The sequence below is a fragment of the Parus major genome, chromosome 1 (genome assembly GCF_001522545.3).
Source record: "Parus major isolate Abel chromosome 1, Parus_major1.1, whole genome shotgun sequence".
NCBI classification, from domain to species: Eukaryota; Metazoa; Chordata; class Aves; order Passeriformes; family Paridae; genus Parus; species Parus major.
The window spans coordinates 65,768,354-65,781,133 of record NC_031768.1 but is presented as its reverse complement, the minus strand read 5'-3'; the positions used below and the strand labels follow the sequence as shown (position 1 = coordinate 65,781,133).

General features: G+C 33.5%; 1 protein-coding gene across 9 annotated transcripts in view; it reads left to right on the top strand.

The window, feature by feature from the left end:
- NBEA (neurobeachin) overlaps positions 1-12,780 on the top strand; it is a 457,700-nt gene that overhangs the window by 69,755 nt on the left and 375,165 nt on the right. For all 9 annotated transcript variants that reach the window (XM_033515238.1, XM_019006696.2, XM_015628205.3 and 6 more), the window contains exon 2: positions 9,156-9,387. In XM_033515238.1, coding sequence (XP_033371129.1) covers positions 9,156-9,387 — 232 coding nt within the window. The remainder of the gene's footprint in view (positions 1-9,155; positions 9,388-12,780) is intronic.

The window sequence follows — 12,780 nt, the reverse complement described above, 5'->3', positions numbered from 1 at the left end:
TTGTTATATGTCCTTTAAGTACCTGGGAACAATCCCACAGACTATTCTGAAATAAACCTTGTCATTTTCAAAGACTGAAATTCCATTAACTGTATTGTTGCAATTTGTTCTAGTCACAGGATGCATCTGTGAGTTAACATGAAAAAGAAAAAATTGCTTTAACAAGTATTTTTGAATAATAAAGAACTTATAAAATTAACAAACAAATTTAAAAAACGAATTTTTCTGAGTTATTGGTAACTTCTGTTGACTAAAATTTTCTATTAGTATTTACTGCAAATACATTCTCTTTGCTCCTGAATGTGAAGTTTGGGAAACAGGTGTGTGTATGTGTGCATTGAGGGATTTTCTAGTTATTTTTCTTTTACAAACAGAAATTGTGTTTGCACAAATATGTTTTGTGATAGTGTTTGCTGTGCAATACAAATCAGATCTAAATCAATGTGTAATTGTTGAAAGTTTAATGTTTCTTAGAGTTTCATTTTTTTTGGTAGTGTTCTCTGATAACCATGTTAAACCTCGGTAATCATTCAAATTACCTAAGAAAAACCCAAAAAGCTACATATAGTTTATGACTGTTGAAAAATAAATAAGGAATGCTGCTGACCTATTAGATTTGGCTGTGCAAGTTTCAGCAGTGAAGCTATAGTCTTATTAGTAGAAAAGGCTACAAAAGTAGTTGCAAAAAACACTTTTTTCAGAGTACATTTAATTTATGACTTCGGTAACTTCCTGTTATTTCACTTTCTTTTGCTTCTCTTCTGGCTTGGAAACAAAGAAGATACCTTAAAGAAAAAAAAAAAAAACCACAAAAAAAACCCCAAAACACAACACAAAAACAAGCAAACAAACAAACAAACAAAAAACAAAAAAAAAACCTAACAGAAAAACCCCAAAACCCCAACAAAACCCTAAAAATCATACCCAAGAAAAACTCCAAAAAAGCACAATTCCAAGCCACCACCAAATGACTTGCTTTAAAATATATCTGTTTTTTGAAACCAGGCAATTAGAAGCATTGGCTTATACTGTACTAGCATCTGTACCTTGATCTCAAAGTTATTCTTGAAAGTGAGAGAAGACAGGCAAGAATGGGCTATGAAGTATTACAAGCAAAATGAACCAGAAATATCTGTTTAGTGATGCTATTTTTCATACCCTTTAAGCTGTGCTCATTTATCAACTTCTTTATAGTCCTTGAAAATCAATTTTGAATTTTTGCTTATAGACATGTGGCAAACCTAAGCTACTTGGTTTTATTTATTAAAATAGATGTCAGTAATCATTAACTTTCTTGAGGTAAGAAATTCCCTTATCTAACTGGCTGATCTCTTTTGTGATTAAGTCAAGATGAGAAGTAATTTGTAAGAGAAACTGAGCTAGATAAACTGAAAACAGATTAGGTACAAGTGTGAGAATGGTTTTAATTTTACTTTATTGAAAATAAACCTGCAATTTGCTTCTTTAATTACTTTAATTACTCAGGTTCTTTAATTACTCAGGTTCAACATCTTGAAGTCAAAGTTCATATTCTGCTTTGGCTAAAATTGGTTTTGTGGAGATCAAAATAATAAATAGGAACAGTGTCTCCTTCTAGTGTCACAGGAAGAATAGACCACAAGAACTTTTGGGTTTGTGTTTTGGATTAGGTACTTCTACATAAAATACTTTTATCAGTCTTCATTTCTGTCAGAAGTGGTTGGATTGTGTTATAAATTTTTCTAAGTGGGTAAGATTTGTCCTGTGTCACACTTTAAAACTTTTTTTTGCATTCCTTCAAAGGTAGGACTTTTTATTTCAAAGAATCTGACACTTTAAAAGCTAAAGAAGCTTTTATGAAGGCAGCCATTTGAACTTTATCAAACTAATTCCTGTCCTACCCCAAAATAGTGATTTTTTTTGCAATAGGTAAAGAACAGCTTTAGAAATTTGTGCGAAATAGCCCATTTTTTGTTTTGTGGCGTGTTTTTTTATCTTTTTTCTCTCTAAGCCTCCACAATACATAGAAAAGGTCTGACATTTTCAAGTATGTTATACAGCCTTTTGATCTCTCTGAGCGTAATTGATCGTTGTCTCACTAAATCATATGTATAGTGGCAGTTGATGTTCCACTGGAGTTATCTGCCTACAGAAGTATCCTCCTCCCTCAAAGGAAAATGTAGGAAAATAAAGGTAAATCTGTGGGATATTTTTAAGCTTGGGTAATAACAAGCATATTCTTGTAAGTACTAAAAGCTGACCATGTTACTTCATTCATATAGTCTCAGGAAGTATAAAAACCATTTATATTAATTTCTCAGATTTCTTTAAAACTCTCAATAAACTTACTAGGTAGCATTCCCTTAGTGACAAACTGTCAAGTATGTGCAGTATATTATTCAGAGTAAAAATGGTTTTGAAGTTAAAATGAGAAAGGCTCATTTAAGAGGGGTATGTTAATACGCAATTTTACATTGCAACATCCTGTTGCAATGATTCACATGAGAATCAGTCTTTTTAGTGCTGCCATTTGGTTATAAATGATATTGTAAGGACATTGGTTAAGATTTATCTGAGATAACTTTAGATGTACCTGTCTAGTTGTCCTTTTATAGTCAGTAAAAAGTACTACATTCCCTGAGAAAGATTTATTTCATTTTGATGTTGCATCTAAAACCACTGAGATAATCACTTCCCTGAAGCATCTTTTACTTTCCAATGACGGTAAAGAGAATTGTGAAAATTAACCCAGATACGCATAGCTGTAATTCAAATCTCTAAGGACTACCATTCACCAATTTAAATTTACCATTTAAGAATAAATAATGTGTACCAGTTATGAAACATACTTTCTTAAGTTTTTTTTGGCTGTGATTTTCTCTGTAGTTGTATTGATATATTTAGGTTAACAAATGCATATGATAAGCACACATTTCTGTCACTGAACAATTTAATTTATTCCATTTAGCATTCTAAATACTTTTGCCTAAAGAAATCTTTCATGCAGTTGAAGAAGAATCTTCCTAAAAATCTGAATTAGTTGTTTAGAAATTTAATGTTTTAGTTAACGACCATAAAATAGTAACCTGTTTTCTTCCTGCCTGGTTCCCCTACTGCTTTTTTCAGACAGCTGTGTTTTAATGCTCACAATGCCTGTCAAAAAACAGTAGCAGTCTGATTCCACATATTTTGAATTCTCACTGGTGATTATGAAATCAGTTCAGTGTTTTTTTCTAGAAAAGATGTTCCAGTTTTGAAAAACTTCTATGGTATATGATGGCTTTAATTATCAAGAGTTAAATGTTTACTAATTTTCCCTTCAAAACAACTAATTGATTTGGGATTTTAAGAGATTTTCAATCTCATTTGAGTAGGTTATTCTCAGCATTTTTTCCTGTGGAAAGTTGTGCCATATGCCAGATCAGCTGTTTTGTAATGCCTAAAATGAGAGGTGGGTGTCAGGGAGAGGAAGAGAATAATTTTGTTTACCTCCTATATAGCTACAAGGAAAGTTGTTGGGTTTTTGGTTGGTTTTTTTTTTTTGTTCTGGTTTCATTTTAGGTTCAAGTTTATTTCATTTTAGGTTCAAGTATTTGTATATACTTGAACCTAAAATGCTTCAGTTCAAAACAGATGAGGGCTGTTGTCATGTTGACTGTGTTATACGTTCATTTATTTTTGCCTTTAGAAAAAGCAGAGCAAATGTGATAGTAGTTAAAAAAGAGAGAATGTAGGAGTGACTTGGTGCAGATTAGGCCTGGATGTGGTTAGGGCTTTGGTAATTATACTATTGTGATACTTGAATTTTTCAGTGGCAATGTTTCTCTAGTATTAGAATTTATATTCTTGATTTTTGTTTAAATAAATGCAGATAGACTCCAACTTGAAGGAAGTTAGAAAATGCTTCTTTGACAGCAATGAACTGCAAACTTAGAGATTTAAATGCATGAAGACTTTGATTTTTATAGTTCTAATATGCTGTCTTTCATGATTGCTGTCTAGAGTTTCCTGAGGAAAGGAAGCGGAGAGGGAAGTTTTGAGCTCTTCTCCCCGGTACGAACGCCAGCTTGCATGGGAATCATTCAAAGCTGCATCAGGGGAGCTTTATTGAATGTTAGGAAGCATTTATTTATGAAGAAGGTGGTCAAATACTGGGACAGACTTTCTAAAAATGTGTTTGGTGCCCCAAGCCTGTCAGTGTTTAAGAAGCATTCAGATAATGCTTTTATCAGCATGCTTCAACATTCAGACAGCCCCGGAGAGGTCAGACACTTGGACCAGGTGATTCTTCTAGGTCCCTTCCAACTGAAATACTCTGTTCACTTTTAATTTCAATCCATTCTTCCAAACTTTGTTTGAAGAATCTGATACTAAAAAATTCCAGTTTTCAAAAGTCAGCAATGTAATTCCAGATGTTCAGTAGCACATATTTTATTGCATTTCAAGAACTGGTATGAATATATTATCTGAGATATGTAGACAACTTTTATTTGGGGGAGTGTTTCTTCTCTGTTCTAGACCAAAAGGGTGTAAAAGACCAGCCTAAGTTCTGCAGAGATGTGACAATTTAGGAAGAAACCCATTTATTGCATAGCATGATGAATGGTAGAAACTTACTGAGGAATGGCCACAATATTCAGAAAAATGGAGATTCCAAGTAAAGCAGCTGCATTTGAGAATGGTGGTGTAGGTTAAGGTAGGAAAATTTTGCAGGGAGTGTCAACCTGTTGTTATAAGCAATCTCAGCGTGGGGAATACAGTCTAACTTGCTTATTGCTGGCAGTTCAGTATCACTTTGGGAGTTGTTTGTTGACCACAGTCACCATACCTGTAACCATTTTCTGAACATTAGATTGGTGCTTCATTTCTTACAGCTGCATTGTGAAAGATGCAGAATATGACAAAGTACAAACAATATTTCAGGATACTTAATCACAGTGAAAGCGCAGTCTTTACTAAATATTAAATATTCCCTTGAAGAATGCGAAGACTTAGTGTTTGACATAAAAAAAGATTGTAGTTGAGATGTATGATATGGAAAGATCAGTGATTTATGGTATGGTGTACTGGCTTCTGTAAGGATTTCTATTGAAATGTTCATGTTGTACTCTAGTGGAAATTTGTCTTATTACAGAAGTCTATTACGGGAGCTATATTAAAAATAAGTTACCTTTTGGAAGTATGATTTAACTTTTTGGTATGTGGTGTTCCATCCACAGTTTTACCCAACTTAGAAAGCTACAAATTAATTATGAATATTTAGTTGTAATTTGGAAGTTTTTAATATGGAATAGTTATTTGAAGCAGCACCCTTAGGGGCTCCAAGATCTCTTTTCTGGATGATAATATCAGACTTTGGAGCCTGTTGTCTTGTACAGGAAAACTGTACAAGTTTGAGGAAAACTGTAATAATGTTGAATTGCTTTGCATTTACCAATTTTTAATTTTTAAGCATTGTTTCCTGGACAGTTGATATCAGAAGAAACTTTGCAGCTCTCAGCAGTCGGTGGTTTTTAACTGCATTTAATGATTTCTGGCTCCTTAGAAAAGTTTGTCCTTTCATTAGTGTCAGCACGTTACCAGCTCATTGTCACTGTGCTTCTGGTTATTCCTCTTTACCTACTGTCTTCCTTGGGAAATCCAGGTGCAAAAATATTGTTAGATGATACTTCCTTTGTAATGAATCTTCTCTTATTGGCTGAATTCCATTTGATTGTGCACATTTTAAAGCAGAGGTGCCTGCTTTATTTCTTGAACACAAATTAAGCATGTTCATTTATTTCTGTATACTTGCTTCACTTTTGTTTAGCTTTTCCTTGTCATCTGGGACTTCTTTTTTATCAAGACTATTAATATTTTTAATTCATGATGAATTTAAGATGACTACTTCAAAGAAGTTACCTCCCCCTACCTTCCTAAATTTTTGCTATCATCGCCAATTAGTTCATTAATTTATTTCCTTTATTAAGGAAGTTGATTTTAATGATAATTATGATAATTTTTACTGACTGAAATATGCTTAAACTGAAGTTAAGGGCAAGCAGGAGCATTTTAATGTTTTCTTTGGTAAAATAAGCAGTCACCTTGATGGGGTGTAAATTTCTTGTTGTCAGTTGTACAAGTGAAATAATTGTAATGCCTGCTGAATAGTCTGTAGCCCAGGAGAAGACTCTCCATAGAACCAATTCTATTAGCATTCAGGGTATTTTTTGATGCAGAAACATCTTGGTTTTAATAGTACTGAAATATCCTGTCACTGCAGACTGGTACAGGAGCTTCATTTCAGTCTCTTAAATGTTACATATTAGTATATTGATTTACATTAGAAGGCAAATACAGTTTAAATTATTTTAGTCTGTAGTGAATTATTTCCATCGGTTTTACTGATTCTTTATTAGTTTATTAATTTAAATTAACTAGAATTTTACAATGAATATTGTTTGAAGAAAGGGGATCAGTCTGTATTGCACCTCTTCATTCCAATGGAGGCAGTAGTGGATTTTTTCCTTGTTTTTAAGTCCAACTTATCAAAACCAAATGGTGGGTAGTATATCTAATCTAGTCTGTCTAAATATTATCACAGAATTTTTGAGGTAGAAGCAAAAGTCTGGAGGTTCTCTGATCCTCTTGCAAAAGCCAGGCCAGCTGAGGCCGGTTGTCCAGATCTGTAACCACATGGCTTTTGGATGTATCCAGTGATGAAGACTCAGCAGATACAATTTGTCATCCTAGATTTCCTCCATGGGAAGAAAGTAGACACTTCCAGGAGGTGTTTAATTTCATCTTGGGATAGTCATCTACGAGAATTCAATTGAATGTCTTCTAGAGGTGGCTGTTTTACTTCTGGCTGTTTTCACCATAATCTCAGAGAGGCTTATCCTGGTGAAAACACAACAACCCAGATTGCTGATGAAGTATGCACAACTTGCTGCTGTTTTCAGAAATAAAATCTCTGCCTGGATTTTTTTAAAAGAGAGTAAAAACTCTGTGAAACTATTTCATGATCCTAAAGAATGGCCATAGAAATACTGTGCTTCTAATCATGAAAATTTTTTTGCCTTCCTTTGGTACACATTGTGTGTTTACCAAATATGCAAATATATGATATGCAGTCACAGGTTTTAAATTAAAGTACTAATTATAATTAGGATAATAGTTTTTATTTGAATGTAATTAAATGTCTCAGGAGAACTAAGGAGGTAGTCTCTTTATATATTTAGCATATTAGAAGCTTTTATGTTACAAAATTATAAACTGGTTATTAGGAATTAATTGATAGAGGAAAAAGTAATTTGAGAGTGAATGAAAAGTATGAATTAGGGTGGAAGCCAAAGCTAGTCCTTGCTTACTTGTATTAATTGTCTGAAAATAGGGTATGAAATAAGTCTTTGAATGATTGGATAGGTTTAGCCACCAAAAAAAGTTTGAATAGTATTTCAACTTGCTTATTTTTTAGAGTTTAATTTGAAGTCAATACCAACTGCTTTTAAATAGGCCACAGAATTGCCTTCTATTAAATTTGAGTGTTGAAATTATGCACTTATAAGAGATAATTCTTTGAATATCTTTAATTTAAACCATGTTATTCAAATTTTAATTATATAACTCCATTAAACAAATAGAACAAAAAAAATCTTAGAATTATTTTAATATTAATTTATTTCATCATTTTGTCTAATATATTTACAGTTACTGAAATTAGTGTTAACTGGCAGGCTGAGAGAATTGGGTTTGATCAGCCTGGAGAAGGCTCCAGGGAGACCTTATAGCACTTAAAGAAAACCTAAAAGAGAGCTGGACAGGGAGTTTTTACAAGGGCATGTACTGATAGGTTGAGGTGGGGAAGGCCATAAACTGAAGGAGGGAAGGACTAGATTAGATATTAGATTTTATTATTAGATATTATTAGATATTGGATATACTAGAGAGTGGTGAAGCACCTGTAACAGGTTTGCCAGAGAGACTGACCAAGGCTGGATGAGACTCTGAGTAAGCTGGAAGGTTTCTGCCCGTGGCAGTTGGAACTAGATGGTCTAGCTGATAAACGAGATGATCTTTAAGGTCCCTTCCAACCCAAGCCGTTCTGTGATTCCATGGTTCTATGAAATTTCACACTGGTACTTTCAAAGTTCTTCAAAGTTACTAGGGTAAAGTAGGATGTGTGAGAGGCTGTTTCCTTCAGAATTGAAAGATGTTTATGCCAATTAAAAGGGGATTTTTTTTTTTTTTTAAACTGAATTTCATATTTGGTTTAGTAGATTGAGGTCAGCTTTTTTAAGTTACACAAATGACTGTTCAAAATTGTTGAATTCCATTCCTGAAGATATATTTGGTCTTGACTATATCTTTTTTTTACTGGTTTTCTTTTCCCTCCCTCCTAATACATGCCTGATACTTGTGCTACTTACTTGTTTAGGACTAGTTTAGGACTTTGGATAGAGTTTTGCCAGTAGTACTGGGTAAACAGGAGTCAGACTGTCAGTACTGCTGTTAACTCACTACTTAATTGAGTGTTTGTTCCTTTCCTGGTGCAGTCTCTTCCTTGCAGCAGCCAGTAGGTTTCCTTGACCACACAATGAGCTGATGTGTGGTATAATAATGTAAATTTTCTATGTCTCTCTTACTCTAGAGCAGATGAGTGGTTCTTTTTCCAGGCATGACTGCATGACTGTTTGGCTTGGACAGTGGAAAAGGCAGTAAGGTCTTCCAAACTCATAAGTAAGGGCAAATGTTGTCTTATATCAGGAGAAAAATCTAAGTTAGTTCTAGTGTCTTTTTATTTTTGAGTGGGCAAATTTCGAAGAATGGTGGAAAAGCCTCAATTGCTTCTTGAGCTTTTTGGGTTCTGCACTACATCTGTCAGAGCCAGGCTACCATTTCAATTACTCCATTGGAAGACATAGTTCAAATACATTTTGATTTTATATTATTGAGATGCTGTATTCAATGACAAAATGGAAAGTAATGTTGTATGATATTACTGTGTATATTTTTTACAAGCTTTGTTTTGCATAACATGATTGCTAATTCTCTGTTGTAAAGTGCAACTGTGAGTTTCTCTTATCAAAATTACTTCTCTAACCATGTAAAACATATTCTGTATTGGTCACAAAGAAGGTATGAGACACTAAACTATGTAGTCCACATTGTAATGCTGCTCTTGTTTTCTTTTTTAGCTGGTTGGTGGCGAATTTGATCTAGAGATGAACTTTATAATCCAGGATGCAGAGAGCATTACGTGCATGTCAGAGCTTTTGGAGCACTGTGATGTAACGTGCCAAGCAGAAATCTGGAGTATGTTCACTGCAATTCTTCGTAAAAGTGTCCGTAATTTACAGACTAGCACGGAAGTTGGCTTGATTGAACAGGTACTGCTGAAGATGAGTACTGTGGACGACATGATTGCAGGTATAAAGTGCCAGCTGATAAAATAATTATTGCATTCTTGACCTGCCAATGTTTTGTGATTATGGAAGGGTGTGGGATATTTTGGTTTTTAGCTAAAGTGATGTTTTCATTAGTACTGCTATTGAGTCGGAAATATTTTTTATTAATTTCAGGAAAATGACAAAAATACATTCTTAGTTTGAAATCTCTGTAGAAAAATTGTGTAAAGTAACTGATTGTTAATTCATTTGAGAAAATATTGTTGTCTTAGTGCAAAAAAAAAAAAAAATTAAAATAATTAAAGCCAGTATGTTAAACTTCTTAAGTACAAGGCAATAATTTAGTTTTTATATACATTGGTCATTTTCAATTATGATGTCAGAATTGCTAGATCCATTTTAAACATAACCTCATCTGACAGCAAAACAGATATTATTTGCAGGTTTGAATGCTGGACATATGGATTATATTAAACAATCATTCCGTAATGTATTCCTGTGATCCCTAGCACATATTTTCATTTTTTACATTTGTGGGGTTTAGCATCCTATAACATTTTACAGCATAACAAAAATAGCATGCTTTGTTGTTTACTGAAAATAAGTGATAAAGCTGTTTCCCAGTTAATGTTTTCATAGTATGTTTGAAGGAGTTTATGATATTCCACACTACATCCTCTCCATTTATGATATCCTCACACTACATCAGTATAATCCTGATTACTTGGATAAAGAACAGGTTTGCTCATCACATTTAAATATAGCATCTGAAGATAGATATATATATGATTACTATCTCTTTTCCCTGAGGTAGCATAGGCAGTTTCTTTCAACACAGTGTGAAAGGAGTCCATTAATTCTCTTATAGTTTGTGACTGATGGTAGGATACTTTTAGATGATGCTATATGCTATACTGTACAGTGAAATTCAGACTGAAGTCTAACAGACCAATAGATTGATAAATGATGGTTTTCAGCAAATATGTTTTGTTTTACAGTATTTGTAAGTAAGGTATGTCAGAATAGTGTAAGGGTAAAGATACTCTTTATTCCATGTTAGATATAACACATTGTATGAAGAGAACAAAAATTTCTGTCCTTAAATTTTTCAGGGTTTTACTCATGGAAATAATGTTCTTAGATGAGTAGTCACACCAATGTGTCCAATTTAAGCTTCTGTAAGTGGTACTTGTATATATGGTATACAAAACTGTAATGGTGCCTCCACTAGAGAACTCTTTTTTTGTTTTTAAGCTGCCTAGCTAATTATAGAAGTCAGAAATCAAGAGCATAGGATCTGACTTTTAGGAGCATTTGGGAATTGTAAAATCATTCAGAATTTACAGATATTAGTATAAAGCAGTGGTAGTAAATTAAAAGAAAAAAAAAAAAAACCCAGCATAATGGATCTTCTACCTCAGTAATCTTTTTTTCTGAGAGTGGTCACACAGTGCTTCAGAAAGATACCTGCAAAAAAATCTTCAGTAAGCTTGTTCTTTGCTATGCTTATATGGATGAAGGGAGTACATATTAATTTAAAATAAATACTGAAAATTAGAATTCTGATGACATTTTAGCTTGATGGTGTGTTTCAAATTATCTGAATATTCATCTATATTTCATGAGCAGGGATTGAACGGAATTATACTTCCTAGGGTTTTTCTCTGATAACTGTAAATAGATTGTTTTTGAGAGGTTGTTTTTTTTTTTAACAAGACATGGAAGCAACGAAATTGATCATTTTGCTTTTATATCTTGATTTCTCTAAACACCTTAGTCTCCTTTTATAAGTGGTAATAATAGTGGTAATAAGTCAGAAGTAACAAAAAAGGTAATGTAATAACTATTTTGATATTAGGTAAAATCAGTGACAACTGATAGTTGTCAACAATAGTGCAGTATCTGAGTTCCCTAACATCCTGTGCAGCTGTTGAGGTCCTAACTGTGGAATTTTTTTTGCCTCAAATATTACTATCAACTTCCCAAAGCCAGGGAATAAAGTAACAAACTTTGTGTTAAAATTGTTTTTAGCATTAGAGAATATTTTGAACAAGAGCTGGGTTAATTTTTTACTCCTAGGAAGTTAGTACCACTTTTTTCCCAAAACTAATGCTAATACTCTGTCAGCCCAATGTTTTGAAATTGGCTTTTATCATCTTCACTGGGTAGAAGTTTTCTGAGTTTTGGTTTTTTTTGTAATTTGCTTCTCTGGGAGTTGCTTGTTTGTTTTTAGGTCATCTCAGTTATTCCTTTTAGAAGCATTTTGATTAGACCTAGATAGGGTTTAAATAGACAAGACAGGCAATAATGTCTGTTTTATGTTCTGACAGCATACTTTCAGGGCCAGTCTAAGTCTGAAGCCATTCTTCTCTGATTTTATCATAGTAAGAAAGCAGCAAATAAACATGTACCCAAACTTTTTCAATGAGAACTTTTCTCTCTGTTTAGATGAAGACTCTCAGATTCATGAGGTTCTGAGTACTTTAAAACTTCATGTGATATTACAGATTCTGTGGTGAAGAATAGAAGCTTAATCACTTTGAAAGTCTCAGTGCAATCTAAATGGGCTTAATTTGCTTTTCAGAAGCAATTTTTTTAAAAAAAAAGCCTTTGTATTGTGACTATCTATTATGTTATACTAATATAGGGAATGGTCAGACATTTTATCAATAGTTAAGGAGAAAATATTTTCATAGATGATTGGTGCTTTTTAGTTGTTTTTTTTAACAACTGCACAAGGTCTTCCTTGAGGGACTCACTTTTTACAGTTCTCTGTTTCCAGGTGATGAGTAGTGAAGCAGATCATCTGCTCTGAGGGACTCTTTAGGATAATGTGTCTGTAGTCCCATCTGAGAAGTCTGAACAATGGATGAAAAAGTAGCCTGAACTCATAGAGAATAGATATGTCTCACCCAAGTCCCATTTTTTCCCCAGTTCTGCTGTGATGATATAGGTAATTGTTCTAAAATGTCTGGGACTGAATTCTTAAGCACTGAAACAATTCCTAGTTTTCAAGCAACAACGTTGGGTTTTGACTGCCCTGTCTTTAATAGGCTCTTGACAAGCTTTCCTCTTTTAACTCATTTCATAAGAAAAACTACAAAATGATCACATTCTCTGTTTACAACCTGTAGAAATTAATTTACATCACCAACAAGGGTTAAAATCCACAATTTCATGGCCATGTAATATTAAGAGGTTAAGGAGGCATGAGGGTAGTTTCCTGAAGTTTTCTTTCAAATGCTATTTCAGTCCAAAGTTAATGCCAGACCTTTTGTTTTATATGTGTGTTGTTACTTGAAAGGCAGGCAGGCATTTCTCTATTGTATTTTCATATTAAGTGACTGAATTAAGCATTCCTTCAAGGTTGCTGGTTAATTTATAGATGATATGAAAACTGCTTAGTATGAAAGTA